Source organism: Gopherus evgoodei, unplaced genomic scaffold, assembly GCF_007399415.2.
Source record: "Gopherus evgoodei ecotype Sinaloan lineage unplaced genomic scaffold, rGopEvg1_v1.p scaffold_35_arrow_ctg1, whole genome shotgun sequence".
NCBI classification, from domain to species: Eukaryota; Metazoa; Chordata; order Testudines; family Testudinidae; genus Gopherus; species Gopherus evgoodei.
Window position 1 is genome coordinate 2,609,684 of NW_022060027.1, and position 15,973 is coordinate 2,625,656.

Consider the following 15,973-nt stretch of genomic DNA (forward strand, 5'->3'; position numbering starts at 1 on the left):
CATGATTGTATAGACCTCCATCGTATCCCCGCTTAGCTGTCTCTTTTCCAAGCTGAAAAGTCCCAGTCTGATTAATCTCTCCTCACATGGAAGCCGTTCCATACCCCTAATCATTTTTTTGCCCCTTTCTGTACCTTTCCCAGTCACAATATATCTTTTTTGAGTTGGGGCAACCATATCTGCACCCAGTATTCAAGATGTGGGGGTACCATGGATTTATACAGAGGCAACATAAAGATGCAAGCACTGGAATGGGTTACCTAGGGAGGTGGTGGAATCTCCTTCCTTAGAGGTTTTTAAGGTCAGGCTTTACAGAGCTCTGGCTGGGATGTTTTAGTTGGGGATTGGTCCTGCTTTGAGCAGGGGGTTGGACTAGATGATCTCTTGAGGTCTCTTCCAACCCTGATATTCTATGATATTTTCTGTCCCTTTCTTAATGAGACCCAACGTTCTGTTTGCTTTTTTGACTGTTGCTGCACATTGAGGGATGTTGAGGGATGGGGAGAGAGGTTCATCCCTCCCCACTCTCCAGTCCCCCAGCGTTTAGCATTTCAGCGCTGCCGAGAAGTTTCCCATTCAGCATGGCCGACCGATCCCCACCTCTGGCGTCCTCTTGCTGCGTCAGCTCTGCCAGCTCCTGCATCTCCTGCATGGGGCCTGAGTCGCTAGCCTGCTGGGACGGGGCGGCTCTGGCAGGGAAGTCATGACGGCTGCAGAACAAGTACGTGCAGCGAGCAATATTCTTTATCAGCCATATCAGCAGCGCCACCACCATCACTGCCCCCACGACCGGCACCACCACCTCCGCAATACGGCTGGACCAAGATCCGGGCTCTGCAACCAATGACAGGAATTGCGGCATTAGCAGGAGATTTGGTCAAACCCAGATGAAAACTTCCAGCCTCTCCACCACGCTCAGCGTTTCACCCTGGCGCCCGCAAAAGGGATTTTCTGATTTGAGACACTCCACAGTCCCCGGCTAATCGTGGGTTTGTTGATTTCCCTGGGGCTCCGAGGCACTACCGTAACATACCTAATCGATAATGTACAGCACCTAGTGCTGTGGGATGCTGGGCCATGACTGGGGCTGCTCAGCACCATACACTTTAGATTAAGGTTCACTTGATAGCCAGTTTATAAGGCGTTCATATGGGGTGAATATACGGTCTCAGCATGTTAAAGACACGGGTAACGAGTGTGCTTGTCTACATAGGGCCTCTCAGGAAATTTAATCTGACTTTTAAAGTGAATTAGTTAAACAGCATTAAACCCCTGTGTGGACACTCTCCTTCAAGATTAAAGCAGCCTGAATTCAATTTAGCTTAATTCACTTCCAAAGTGAATCAAATTCAGGCCACTTCAATTCTAAATAAGAGTGTCCACACAGCAGGATCAATGTGGTTTAGCAAATCCACTTTAAATTCAGGGCAAGTCTATACTACAACATTAACTCAACCTAAGTTACGTCGACATACAGCCAGGGCAGTAATTAAATCACTTTTGCATGTCCACACTACGCTCCTTGTGTCAGCGGCGCGCGTCCTCAACCTGCCAGCATGGGGCATGGTGGGACGGCGTCTGAAAGGCAGCCACAGGTGATGTCATTAGCACTCCGGAATCAATCTAACTGCATCCATGGAAGCACTAGGCCTCGCGCGGAGCTGGAGTTATTCCGTTAGTTCAGCAGGTGAGTTCCACGGATGGTAGCTGCCTTTCAGTGCAGACACTGACAGAGTGAGGGTGACGTAAGCTGCCTTATGTTGACCTAACACTGTAGTGCAGACCAGAGCCTGCACTTTGACATGATTCGGATTAATTTTCCGAGTGGCCCCGTGTAGACAAACCCTGCAGCCACCATTCAACTCTTTCTAAATTACTTCTACGTGGACCCTCAATATAAAGTGTCACCCAAGAAATCAAGTCCTAGACGGGCACGGACATGGCGTTGGGAGCCAAGCGGTCAGTACCCAGAGGCTCTTCCCCATGCACTCTGCTCTATCGGCCAGTTACGAGCTGGGCAGAACAATCTGCCGAGGAGCCAGGCAGCAGCCAGAATTAGCTGATGATCCCAGCAGTTCGGCAGCCCATTCCCAGCCCAGTTACTCACCCGCAGCTGCCGTTCCAATGCTGACCAGGGCCACCTGGGAGGCCGGAGCTGAGGATGGTGCTGAGGTTGGCGCAGGCTCTGGAATGAGAAAATGCAGAGGCGGTTGCAGCGAGCAGATGCAGAGTCCCAGCAAGTCACAGCAGAGGGGTCCCATCCCCTCCAGCCCCTTAAAATCTGCCCCTCAAATGCCGCTGCACAGAGTCAGAGCAGGGTCGGGTCGAGAGGGACCTCGAGGGAGCATCTGGCCCAGCCCCCAGCGCTGAGCCCGGACCAGTTACCTTAGATCACCCTGGCAGGTGGTTTGTCCAACCTGTTCTTAAAAACCTTCGATAACGGGGATTCGCCAACCTCCCTTGGAAGTTGTTCCAGAGCTTCACCAGCTATAGAGTGAAAAACCTTTTCCTCCTGCAGAACCGAAATCTCCCTTGCTGCAGATTATCACAGAACCATAGAATATCAGGCTTGGAAGGGACCTCAGGAGGTTCTAGTCCAACCCCCTACTCAAAGCAGGACCAATTCCCAACTAAATCATCCCAGCTAGGGCTCTGTCAAGCTGGGCCTTAAAAACCTCTAAGGAAGGAGATTCCACCACCTCCCTAGGGAACCCATTCCAGTGCTTCACCACCCTCCTAGTGAAACAGTGTTTCCTAATAGCCAATCTAAGCCTCCCACACTGCAACTTGGGACCATTTCTCCTTGTTCTGTCATCTGCTACCACTGAGAACAGTCTAGATCCATCCTCTCTGGAACTCCCCTGCAGGTGGTTGAAAGTAGCTATCAAATCCCCCCTCACTCTTCTCTTCTGCAGACTAAATAACCCCAGTTCCCTCAGCCTCTCCTCATAAGTCATGTGCCCCAGGCCCCTAGTCATTTTTGTTGTCCTCTGCTGGACTCTCTCCAATTTGTCCACAACCTTTCTGTAGTGGGGGTTCCAAAACTGGACGCAATACTCCAGATGTGGCCTCACCAATGCCGAACAGAGAACAATCACTCCCCTCGATCTGCTGGCAATGCTCCTACTAATGCAGTCCAATATGTCGCAGGCCTTCGTGGCCACAAGGGCGCACTGCTGACTCATACCCAGCTTCTCGTCCACTGTAACCCCCAGGTCCTTTTCTGCAGAACTGATGCTTAGCCAGTCGATCCCCAGCCTGTAGCGGTGCCTGGGATTCTTCCATTCTAAGTGCAGGACTCTGCACTTGTCCTTGTTGAACCTCATCAGGTTTTTTTTGGCCCAGTCCTCCAATTTGTCTAGGTCCCTCTGTATCCTATCCCTACCCTCCAGCGTATCTACCACTCCTCCCAGTTTAGCGTCATCTGCCAACTTGCTGAAGGTGTATCCATCCCATCATCCAGATCATTAATGAAGATGTTGAACAAAACTGATCCCAGGGCCCCTTAGGCATACGCAACATATGCAGCTGCATAGGGCACCTGAAAATTTGGGGCACCACTGGGTCTTAGTGTCCACCCATCTGGCTTTCCTATCCCTGTTCTGACCCTTCCTGCAGGCTCCCACAGCTGGCTGCTGCAGCCTGGTGAGTCTTCCTCGGGAGGGGAACTAGTAATCAAAAGTGAAAAAGCCTCCAGCCTGCCGGACCTATTAGTACAACACTGAAACTGTTAAAGAGCCAGTCAAGGGGTAATGAACCCATTTAACAGGCCTTTGCCAACGCCCAGGTATCTACTGTCAGTTTCTGAACAAACACAGCAGAAAGTGCAGCAACGGGAACGAGACCCTGCCGCATGTCCTGTGTGGATGCAAGCAGCACGCCGGAGCCTGGCGGCACCGCCACAACGCCATCCTGCCGTCCCTGGGGAAGATCACCGTCGACTCCGCCATCCCCGGGACAGACAGCCGACTGCGACCCGACATCTTTGTGACGGACGCAGAAAAGAAGGTCCTCCTAGTAGACTTTATGGTGCCTTTTGAAAAGCAGTCACCAGCCTTCCACGAGGCCCGAGCACAGAAGGAGTAGAAGTACACTCCGCTGGCTGAGACCCTGAGAGCCCAGGGCTATGAAGTCCAGGTACACGCCCTGATCATGGGAGCCTTGGGCTCATGGGACCCCCGCAACGAGCCGGTTCTGAGAGCGTGTGGGGTCGGTCGACGCTACGCCTGGCCCATGAGACAGCTCATGGTGTCCGACACCATCAGGTGGTCCTGAGACATTTATACCCAACACATCACCAGACATCGCCAATACCACACCGAGTAACCGAGACAGATGACCAGGGAAATCACCCACTTCCTTCCCTGAGGGACCAAGGGACGCACCCTACCCATGTACTTATCCACTCCACCGATACTGACTTGGACTCCTTATTCATTCCATGGGTGGCGTACCCAAGCCCACTTATCCACTGACCTTTTAAAAACCCCCACACCCCAATCTGAGTCTATGCCGGTTATGCAATATGTATGTATCTTTTCATCCTTGCAAACGATATCTGTAACCCCCCATAACCCAAGCCTGACCCCAGATGTACACTACCTTCCCTCTCAACCTGTGTATATTTCATTTCAAACATTCACTTTAATCATTTTTTTTACTCCAAACATGTCAGTCTACAGGACCTTAGTTTAAAATTCGTTTAAAAATATTTCATTAGTGAGTTGGTGAAGATTATAAAATCACATCTCTAAAAAATCCGTGCATAGATTTTTAGATGCACACTCATCTTCAGCCTTAAATGCTTGGATCTTCAGACATATGGGTTTTTTTTAAATAAATCCTTCAAAAGACCCCCCTTATCTAAAATACACATTTTAATTTTAATTACTATAGTAAAAAAAAAAACAAAAAACCTGCTTCCTGTCCTTCCTGTCCTTTCTGTTCATCTCTTTCTCCCTTCACCCCCGTCCCACGCCCCGTTGAAGAGAGCCCTTAAAGGGACAACACCCTTTTCCTTCCAGATAGCTAGACAAAGAGTTTCCCTTTCTTTTCTTTGGACTCTCTGATGAACTAGTTTTAAGAGAACCCTCCAGCAAAATCAGTGCCTAGCAAGATATAAAATCCTTTGTCAGGCCTAAAAACTTTGGAAACATTTTTTTTAAAGTTGGTGAAATATCTATTGTTATGGGGATCACACACAGTAAATCAGTGTTCCCTTTTTCTAAAAGCAATGAACGTTGTTGTGAACACACTAAACCTCTGTGACCGATTAATTTAAAATAATGTCTTTGTTCCAGTGAGTTAAATATGTAGTAATCTGGAAGGGTTACTTTATGAAGACTTAAGCGTACATTTAAAATATAAAATCAGTGTAGAAATACTGATCAAGAAAATGTAAAACAGAGGAGAGCTGCAGCATGTATTCCATAATATTTAATGTTGTATTCAGCAGACAGCTGACTCGCCCTTACTACAAAGTCTTTGCAAATAAATGTCCCAGGGCCACCCGCACCCGGGGGGGCGGGCAAGTGGGGCAATTTGCCCCAGGCCCCTCCAACGAGAATATAGTATTCTATAATATTGCAACTTTTTTTTTTATGGAAGGGGCCCCCAAAAATTCTTTTCCCCAGGCCCCTGAATCCTCTGGGTGGCCCTGTAAATGTCTGACAAACTTTGGGGCATATCAAAAAACCCGTGACTGACATTTTTTATTCCCAAGTTTATTGCTTTTAATTAGGTACTTTCTGCACGTCCATTCTGCATGAGGGAGAGGGCATGGGGGTCTCTGTGGGGAACTGTGACTCTCCGCCACTGTGAGGCAGACCAGGCATCTCGTTATCATTTCCTGTCTCATCTCTCACCCTCTCCCGCCAGGCTGCGAGCTCAGGCATTGAGGCACCAGTTAATAATACTGCGTAGGGCCCCATAAATCCTAAGGATGGCCCTGCCAGGACTGACCCTTGGGGCCCTCCGCTTGGTATCGGCTGCCAACTAGACCTGGAGCCGTTGATCACTACCCGCTGAGCCCAACGATCTAGCCAGCTTTCTATCCACCTTATAGTCCATTCATCCAGCCCATACTTCTTTAACTTGCAGGCAAGAATACTGTGGGAGACAGTATCAAAAGCTTTGCTAAAATCAAGGTATATCACATCCACCGCTTAAGCTCATTACTGCTTGTCCTAGCTTCAGAGGGACTGAGAACAATTGATCCCCGTCCTCTTTATAACAGCCCTGAAAATCTCTGCAGCCTGTTCTCAGGTCTCCTTTTCTCAAGACTAAACATGTCCAGTGTGTTTAACCTTCCCCGCTAGGCCAGGTTTTCTAAACCTTTCAGCATTTTTGTTGCTCTTCTCTGGATTGTCTCCAGTTTGTCCACAACTTTCCTAAAGTGTCACTGGACCCTGTACTCCAGCTCAGACCTGACCAGTTCCCAGGAGAGCAGGACAATGACCTCTCCTGTCTTACAGACAATGCTCCTGTTAATACCGCTCAGAGTAATATCAGCCTTTTTAGCGACTGCATCACACCGGGGGCTGCTATTCAATTTGTGACCTGCCCTAACCCCCAGCTCCTTTCCAGCCGTGCAACCCCCTGGCTGGTTATTCCCCAGTTCGGAGCTGGGCATTGGATTTTCCCTTCCTAAGTAACGCTCTTTTCACTTGTCACTACTAAATTTCATCTGCCTGAACTAGCCCAGTTCTCCAGTTTCTCCAGGTAGCTTGAATTCTCCCCACCCTCTCTATGGAAAGTGGAGCCTTCCTCTGTCTCACAGCTGGAACCTCCCAGGCAGCCCCAGCCGGGACCCTGTGATGACGTTATCTGATTAAAATATGACCATGTTCATCATTGTTGCAACCACTGTTATATATTTGCAACAAATCTTGCACAAAGGTTGCCAAGCGAGGTGTCTATGGAAAGGTGATGATCTGCTGAATATGGTTATGCTATCTATATGCATGCTTCATTTTTGTATTTTACATTATGAGCATTGGCTCTGTCCCTGGATTTCAAAGGTTTGCTCCTGGGGTAACGCCCACAAGGTAGTTAGCCAGCACATCTGGGAGGCGGCTATTCAAATTGCGTGGCCCATCAAAAGAACTTTTAACTCACAATGGAAGACATCCACCCAGCCTGGAGGGACTTTCCTGTGAACGTGCTGTCTGAGGTATAGCTAATGGCTTCTACTGTGACCAAGTGGAATCATGCATGGATGTGTGACTTGCCCATGTGACTCCAAACTCCATCTTGTCCCCTGTGAGTTTCCACTAGCTGTGCTGAGGGCTTTGTTTGAAACAACGGGTGTCCCGCCACATTGTAGAAGCTAAAAGGCCCTGGAAACATCTAATGGGAGTATTCTAACCAAGGGTCTGAGGACCTTCCAGTGATTTTGAAGCAGCCAGAGACTTGACTTAAGCCAGCAGTTTATTCCATCCCTGCTACAAGCCTGAACCAAGAACTCTGCAAGTGTTGTATGTATGTGATTCCTTTAACCAGTTTTAACTCTCACCTTTTTACTTTTGTTTTATAAATAAACCTTTAGATTTTAGATACTAAAGGATTGGCATCAGCATGATTTTGGGGTAAGATCTGAGTTGTATATTGACCGTGGTGTGTGGCTGGTCCTTTGGGATCAGAAGAACCTTTTAGGTGCCACCGGACTCCTTGTTGTTTTTGTGGATACAGACTAACACGGCTACCTTCTGATACTTTTATTTAATGAAATTGGTTTTAAAGAACCACTCATCTCTAAGGTGAGTGGTTTTGGTGGTGATACAAGGACTAGAATGCCCAAGGAAACTGCTGTTCTGACTTCCTGTTAGCCAGTGGGATGAAACAGAAGTTTGCTTCTGTTGCTGGTTTGGTGTATCTCATGGGAGAAGAACCTCCAGTTTTGGGGTGTATCTGCCCAAAAGGATTAAAATTCAAAACGATCTGGACAAACTGGAGAAATGGTCTGAAGTCAATAGGATGAAATTCAATAAGGACAAATGCAAACTGCTCCACTTAGGAAGGAACAATCAGTTGCACACATGGAAAATGACTGCCTAGGAAGGAGCATGGCGGAAAAGGATCTGGGGGTCAGAGTGGATCACAAGGTAAATATGAGTCAACAGTGTAACGCTGCTGCAAAAAAAGCAAACATCATTCTGGGATGTATTAACAGCTGTGTTGTGAGCAAGACGCGAGAAGTCATTCTTTCACTCTACTCTGTGCTGGTTAGGCCTCAACTGGAGTATTGTGTCCAGTTCTGGGCACCACATTTCAGGAAAGATGTGGAGAAATTGGAGAGGGTCCAGAGAAGAGCAACAAAAAATGATGAAAGACCTAGAAAACATGAGCTGTAAGGGAAGATTGAAAAAGCTGGGTTTGTTTAGTCTGGAAAAGAGACAACTGAGAGGGGACATGATAAGAGTTTTCATGTACATAAAAGGTTGGTATAAAGGGGCAGGGAGAAAAAAAAATTCTTAACCTCAGAGGACAGGACAAGAAGCAATGGGCTTAAATTGCAGCAAGGGCAGTTTAGGTTGGACATTAGGAAAAGCTTCCTAACTGTCAGGGTGAGTAAGCACTGGAATAAATTGCCCAGGAAGGTTGTGGAATCTCCATCGCTGGAGATTTTTAAGGGGTTGGACAAACCCCTGTCAGGGATGGTCTGGATGGTGCTGGGCCTGCCATGAGTGCAGGGGACGGGACTAGATGACCTCTCGACGTCCCGTCCCGGTCTTTGATTCTGTGATTCTATTTCTCAGCAGTTTGTCCTGAATTTGGTATTCTCAGCTGCAACCCATGGAGACACAGTTACTGTCTCGTGTAAAACAGGGGTTACAAGTGAGGGGCATTTCTTGAGGCTGTGATACAGGCATGGGAGGGCAGGAACCCCAAGACATCAGCCAAGGGCCACCACTGGCTGCAGACTGGGATCCCGCTGTGCAAAGCAGGCAGCTGACGCTCCATGTTACACCTCAAACGGGTGGAGGAAACTCAGCTCAGGTGGTTCAGGTGTTCATGGAGAACAGATATGTCAGTCTCTCTCTCAGCCAGAACGGCAGCACAGCCAGCGAGAGAGAGCATGGGGCTGGGCCTCAGGGGGCCTGGGTTTGATTCCCTGACCTCCCACTGACCTGCTGTGTAACCTTTGGTAAGGCACTTCTGTGCCTCAGTTTCCCCCCTCAGATATTTTGTCTATTTAGATGGTAATTTCTTAGGGGTAGGGACTGATTTATTCTGTGTCTGGGCAGCGCCTGGCCCAACGGGGCCCCAATCTCGGTGACTCTGGGTATGGGCAGTGCCTGGCCTGACAGGGCCCTGATCTCAGTGACTCTGTGCCTGGGCAGCACCCGGCCCGACGGGGCCCCAATCTCGGGGACTCTATGTCTAGGTGGCACCCAGCGCGACAGGGCCCTGACCTCCATGACTGTCTAGGACCTGCCAGGAACTTGTAACTGAGAGAGCAAACCTGGTTGAGGGGTTTGACCTGAGGTTGGAGCTGGGTCTGATCTCTGTTTAGCTGTCAGCAGGCATGCTGTGTGGTTTCTTATTTTCCATGTTTTCTCTGTGCTGCTAGGACTAAATGTGCTTTGTGACGGCTGGTTGGTACCTGGTGTACATTGTCGCAGCCCTGGAGAAAAGCGAAGCACAGGGGGCTTAGGGTGACCAGATAGCAAGTGTGCAAAATTGGGACAGGGAAAGGGGGGTAATAAGCATCTATATAAGACAAGGCAAAGCCCTGAATATCAGCACTGTCCCTATAAAATCATGGCATCTGATCACCCTACGGCTGGTGGACCATGCTCAGATGTGTTGGGAAACTCACAGCGACATTCACAGGCAGTGCAAACCCAAACCCAGACCCCCAGGCTGGCGGGAGACAGACACAGGCCTCCACCTTAGAGAGGGGGTGGCTGGGAAGCTGGAAATCTGACATCAGTGCCCTCCAGAGGCCCAGGGGAAATCCACAGTGCGGTTACCCCTGAAACTGTGATCCACGGCACTTACCTGTTACAATCAGATGGATGAAAACCAGACACTTGCTTTTCTGCATCTCAGATTCAATCTTATAAACCCCTGCAATGGCTTTGCTGGCGTTCATCACGGTGAACCATCTGTTGGACACAGAGATGTGCCTGGCGAAGAAGCTGTGGAGCAGGTTTGATTTCCCTGGACGGATGACGGCTATCGGCACCCATGTCCCAGCCAAGGCATCATACCAGGACAGCTGGGCAAAGTGCTCTGAGAGGTTAAGGGGCTGTTGTGCATCGCCGCCCTTGGGCACAGACATAGAGATTTCCTGTTTATGTTGGCTGGGGCCTGGGAGAAGAAATCAACATTTTGGACTGGTTTTGGTGAAGCCTGGAAGTCGTCAGACCCAGATCTGGCAGGGGAGGGAGGGATGAGTTACAGGGGGCGCTTCAGATATAAGGCGCGGACCCTGCAAATGCTCAAGCAAGCCTTACGCTGCGGGCATAGCATCACCCTCAGCTCGCTGCTTGAGGAAGCGTTTACACAGCAGAAAGAGCCCTGCCGCGCTGAATCACAGGGTGGGTCTACACAGCAGCCAGATAGCTATGGGTGCCCCATGCCAGCCAACTCCGGCTCTCGGGGCTGGGGCTGCAAAGCTGTAAAACTACTGAGTAGATTTGCACTCCCGTGAATGGGGAGGGTCTCGGAGCCCAGGCTCCAGCCTGAGCCCCAATATTTACATGGCTGTCTTTAGTGCGCGCACGCGCACACACACACACACGCACACACACACGCAACCCAAGTCAGCTGAGCCAGCCTCGGTGCTGCTGGGAGGAAAGGGGGAGGCTTGGCAGTGTGGACACCCCCGAGTGTTTGCAGAATCAGAGCCAGAATCACTAAGATCTGTGCAGTGCCCGGCACAATGAGGGACTGCTCTCTACACACACATCCCTCAATGCGCTGTGTTCCACACACCCCTCTTCCCTCTCCAAATGGCCTCCCAGCACATCCCCCCTCCGGTTTCCCTTCTGGACTCTCCCTTTCAAAGCCTTTCAGGGACCCCAGCCCAGCACAGAGCTCCCTGGGTGGCACTTACAGGTGTCAGGTACAGCTTGCCCAGCACGCTGCAGTAAGATGACGACTTTAAAGGCGATGCTTGCAAAGACAAACGGATGGGTTTGGTTTTTACACCTCGTGGCACCTGAGCTGTGCTGAGCCATGTCTGGCGCCCACATTGTCATCCGGGCAACCCCCAAGCAGGCCCGCCCCTTGATCCTGCCTCCTGCACAAAGTGTATCAATCCGCACTCTAGCCACCCTGCAAAACTCCTGCGGGCCCCCCCTGTGGAAAAAAAAAGCCTTCCAAAAAATCCAGACGGCCGTATAAGACCACGAGTGGGATGGCGAGAAATCGCTCCATTACACGTGTCAGCATTTGTGTGTCCTATGGCAAGGAACGCCCTCAAACATGGTTAAAAGAGGGCAATCTTCGGCACCGTGTTATTTCCAAGAAATAGTATTTATCCTCCATTCCTCCAGCACTCTGCTTCAGCAACTGTGCGCCTCTCTGCCTCATGCAGGCGCCGGGCCAGCAAAACATGTTAGCGGGTGCTTTGTTTCAAGCACCTCAAATGTCCTCTGGAAGCAGGGACCGCATGTAACGCAAGAGGGCTTGTTTCTCTGTGATTCGGCAGGGGCGCTTGTGGGAGACTGTGAATATGGCCCTGCATATTTTTAGACCCGCCCTGCGAGAGTTATGAGCACCTCGGCATGTCTAACAGCGACTGTCCAAGAGATCAGTTGTTTTCTCCCAGGCTCCTAGCAGGAAAGCCACAAAATGTCATTCCTACACAGGCTGTGTATCATTCTTCTGGGGCTTGGTGTCTTAAACCAGCCTGTGCCCTTTGAGTGACTTGTTCCTCATCTGAAACCTATTTCAGCCCAAATAAGGATTATCTCCCCCCCCCCCCCCCGGCCGTCCTTTGTGCTCCAGTGTCAAACAGCAAGCGTGGCCGTCTTACCTCCTGAAAAGCGAGTTTCCTCCACATCTTTCCTTCCCCAGAGCTGCTGGTGATTCCCCCCTGTGCGAGAGGCCAACTGATAGAGCAAAAACTAAGCAGGCAGGAAAAGCAGAGCGGAAGTGGCCACATCCTTGTGAAGATGTCAGAGGAAGAGCGAGGAGGTGCTGCCCCACACGACCAGGTTTCACTTCTCAATTTTACAGAAGCGACAGCTGTAGCCTTGGGCCTGGCGTTTGTCACCTCTGCAAACAAAAACAACAACAACAAAAAAGCCCTGTCCTGAGAATTCGCGTCTCAGGAGGTTCCCCTGCCAAGATCGCCAGGTTGGCTTAGAAATCGGGAGCTGAATAGGAAACGCCAGGGGCTCTGTCTTTGCCTTCGGAACTTTGAGCCATGTGGCCTGTTCCCTGACCCAAGGACCAAGAGCTTCAATATTTTGTTTTCGATGGAACTTCCTTGAACCCGGGCGCCGTGGTCAAGAGGCAAGAAGCGGGGCAGGCCTGGGGTGTGAGACCATGAACGGGAGCTTGGGAGAGAGGCAGCATGGCCCGGGGCAGTGGGGGGACAGGGGGAGCCTAGGGAGTCAGCGGGGGCCATGGGTGAGGGGAGATGGGGGATCGAGGCAGCAGCAGGGACCGGGGCAATGTGGGGATGGGGGAGCCGGGGGAGGCAGCAGAGTGGGGGATGGGGGGGATGTGAAACGTAACAAGCAGCACACAGCGGTCACCAAGCCGTGTCTGTCTCTCTCTCGCGCGCACAAACACATCCCCACCGGGCGGGACGGCCAAAAACCAGAGTTATCGGCTCATTCCCCAGCCACACGATGTCTGCAGCCACGGCCTGGCCTTGAGAGGGGGAGCCATTATTCCGAGAAAGCAGCTGGGGGGTGGGAACTGGAGCCGTCTCCTCTCTCCTCCCATTGGACTGATTCAGGCGAGTTGGAGCCAAAAGGATCATACAAGAGGGGATGATGGGCAGGGAATTGGCCCAGGCTAGCGCTGCGGGCGGTGGCACCAGGCAGCTCCGCTCCATGCCGGGCAGTGCAAGTTCTTTGACTGAGCGTGGGAGCCGTGAGCTCACTGCAGGCGGGTGGCGTTGGGTGCCCTAGTCTCGCTCCCTGGATTCTCTGGCATCCAAGCAGAGAATCCTGGGCGCTGTTTGTGACCACCCCTGTTCCAGGCCTGGGGCCAATAATAAAATAGCTTCTGCTAGCAAACCAGCTGGAAGCCATGGCTCCCAGTGCTCCAGCAGTGGGAAATTAATGTGCCAGGCCTCACACTGCTCCCACTTGGCTTAGCGGCGAACCCTCCCCCCACCAATTCCCCTTTGCTCAGCCCCAGGGAAAAGGCAGCCGTGCCCCACCCGACCCAGCCCCTTGCTAGCTAGTATGTGCCAGCACCTTACAGCGCTCAGCTGCTCCAACATGGACACACACAGAGAGCAGGGGGCAGCAGGATTTACACACACAACAGGGCCCGCCCCTCCAGCAGAGGGCGGCACGCACACACGCACACACATGCATGCCCAGCCCTTCTGGCAGGGACACACACACATCAGGGCCCAGCCCCTCCAGTAGTGGGCACCAAGGACACATACACCCAGTGCAGCCCATATTCTTCACAGTGATATTATGATAGGATTATGGCATAATTATGATGCATTTTGTACAAGACCGGTCATGCAAGGTGTCACTGGAAAGGTTATGGTTTACTGAATATGATTATCCTATTTGTGTGCATGTATCATGTTTGTATCTGGAGTTAGGAATATTGACAATGTACCTGTATTTCAAATGGACTTACTCTGGGTGACACTCACAAGCAGCTTTTCAGGTACAACAATGAAGCCAGACAGTGCTGATGGCCCATCAGCAAAGACAATGGACCCTGGAAGAACTTAACCTTCCTGTGAACCTTCCAGACCGTCTGTAAGTTATGGCTGCTATGACTCATGCAAGGTCATGTGACCAGGCCACATGTTTCTGGACTCCATCTTGGAATGTCAGTGTTTTTCTACAGACTGGTCTGGGAACCAAGTTTTCAAACAAAGGGTTCCCGCCTTATGCCAAAGCCGTATAAGGGAGGGAGTGACATCATCTGGGGGTCTTCACCAATGACTCCCCACACAAGTGGACTCCTGAAAACACCCCTGAACCGGGGGAACCCAGTACTAAAGGGATTTCTAGCCTGTGCGTGAAAACACTGGGGATGCCAAGCTGCAAAGCCAGTGTAGCTTGTGCCTTAAGAACCTGCAGCCTGCTTTTGCCATCCGTCAGGCTGAGAGATTGTGCATTCAGATCCTATCCTTCTAGTACAGGGGTAGGCAACCTATGGCACGGATGCCGAAGGCGGCATGTGAGATGATTTTCAGTGGCACTCACACTGCCCGGGTCCTGGCCACCGGGGGGGGGCTCTGCATTTTAATTGAATTTTAAATGAAGCTTCTTAAGCATTTTAAAAACCTTATTTACTTTACAGACAACAATAGTTTAGTTAAAAATTAAAGACTTCTAGAAAGAGACCTTCTAAAAATGTTAAAATGTATTACTGGCACAGTGCGAAACCTTAAATTAGAGTGAATAAATGACAATTCGGCACAGCACTTCTGAAAGCTTGCTGACCCCTCTTCTAGTAGGTTAAGCTGAGTTTGTGGTTTTGTTTATTTGCTAGGTAATCTGCCTTGATCTGCGTGGGAATCTTAGCTCAGGGGGCTGCTGCATTTCCTCTCCACATTGAGTTGGGGGGGACCAACTCTACGAGCTTGTGCTACACAGTTCCCTGAGCAGTACAAGATGGTTTCATGTTGGGTTTATACCCCAGTTTGGGGGATGTGTGCCTAGGGAGCTGGGGGTTATTTTGGCTGGAGCCTCTCTACTGTTGGTTCATGCAGTGGCTGGCCAGAGCCTGCATGTAACTGCAGCTGGGTGTGGCCCTGCCTGTGTGAATGCTGGTGAAAGTGTAGGACCGGGAGCGGGTCTGCAGCTTGTCATACAGCACAGTGAGAGAGGGAGCTCCAGCTGGTGGGTCAGAGGGCTCAGTGGTACCCCAGTTCCAGGTGGCACCCTGGGGGGAACGCATCACACAGGGCCCAGCCGCTCCAGCTGGGGGTGACACACACATGGCCTTGGTGCCTATATTATTTTGAAGGCAGGTGGGGGGTGGTCTCAGTGGGGGGATGGGACCAGTATCTGTGGGGGCACAGGTGCAGAGCAGCAAAGGGGGCAGGGGGGAGAATTGCTGTGGTACCAGATTCCCACTGGCAAAGTCCCACCCCCCTCACCTTTTCTTCCCTCTCTGACTCTCACCTTGGCCACAACTCCACCCCAGGACATCAGTCCCCAGGGGGTACCCACTGCGGCCCACCAACCCATGGCCAGAACAGGGTCACGCTGCACCCAGCCTGCGGCATCACCCTGCACCTCCCCACCTGAACTCCTCCATCTCCCACCTGTGCCAGGGCCCTGCTCACCCATGGCACATCCAGCAGGCCCCAGGGCATCTTCCCAGCAGCCAAGCAGGAATTATGGGGTCCCAGGCGCCCCTGCCAGGCAACCGGTGCCACATGTTCCGAGGATGCCTCCGGAGGGGTGGAGGACGTCCTCAGGCCTCCTGGGCAGAGATGCGCCCCCCCAGCCCCCAGGATCTGTGTCCCTAGCCAGAAGGGACAGTTTGGGGCTGCACGGATGGAAGCGGACGCTGATTAACCCCAGTGCACATCGCCAGGCAACATTTCCAATCACCTGCCGTTTGGGATGTTTCGGGTCTTTTTCAGTGCCTGGAAAATGAAGTTCTGTTTATTCATTTGATACAAAATATAGACATATTAATAAAGTCTTCATAATAATAGTAATTCAATCTAAGTAAAAAGAAAATTTCATTCTTCAGCTCTACATCTGTACCTTTTTCAGTTACAATGGATCTTTTTTGAGATGGGGCGACCACATCTGCACCCAGTATTCATGATGTGGACATACCATGGATTTATGTA

The 15,973-nt window shown here is 50.9% G+C and overlaps 1 protein-coding gene across 4 annotated transcripts in view; it reads right to left on the reverse strand.

Moving 5' to 3' along the window:
- Positions 1–438: 438 nt before the first annotated feature.
- The window catches only part of LOC115641616, a 147,818-nt gene continuing 132,283 nt past the window's right edge, over positions 439–15,973 (reverse strand). The window contains exons 1-6 of one of the 4 annotated variants that reach the window (XM_030544936.1): positions 11,987–12,533; positions 11,063–11,121; positions 10,003–10,314; positions 9,464–9,625; positions 2,108–2,185; positions 439–834 (exon numbers count right to left, since the gene is read on the reverse strand). In XM_030544936.1, the coding sequence (XP_030400796.1) occupies positions 512–834; positions 2,108–2,185; positions 9,464–9,625; positions 10,003–10,285 (846 nt within the window). In that variant the 5' untranslated portion in view covers positions 10,286–10,314; positions 11,063–11,121; positions 11,987–12,533 and the 3' untranslated portion in view covers positions 439–511. Of the gene's footprint in view, positions 835–2,107; positions 2,186–9,463; positions 9,626–10,002; positions 10,315–11,062; positions 11,122–11,986 lie in introns of those variants that run through there. The other 3 variants (XM_030544937.1, XM_030544935.1, XM_030544938.1) reach the window with 3 other exon arrangements.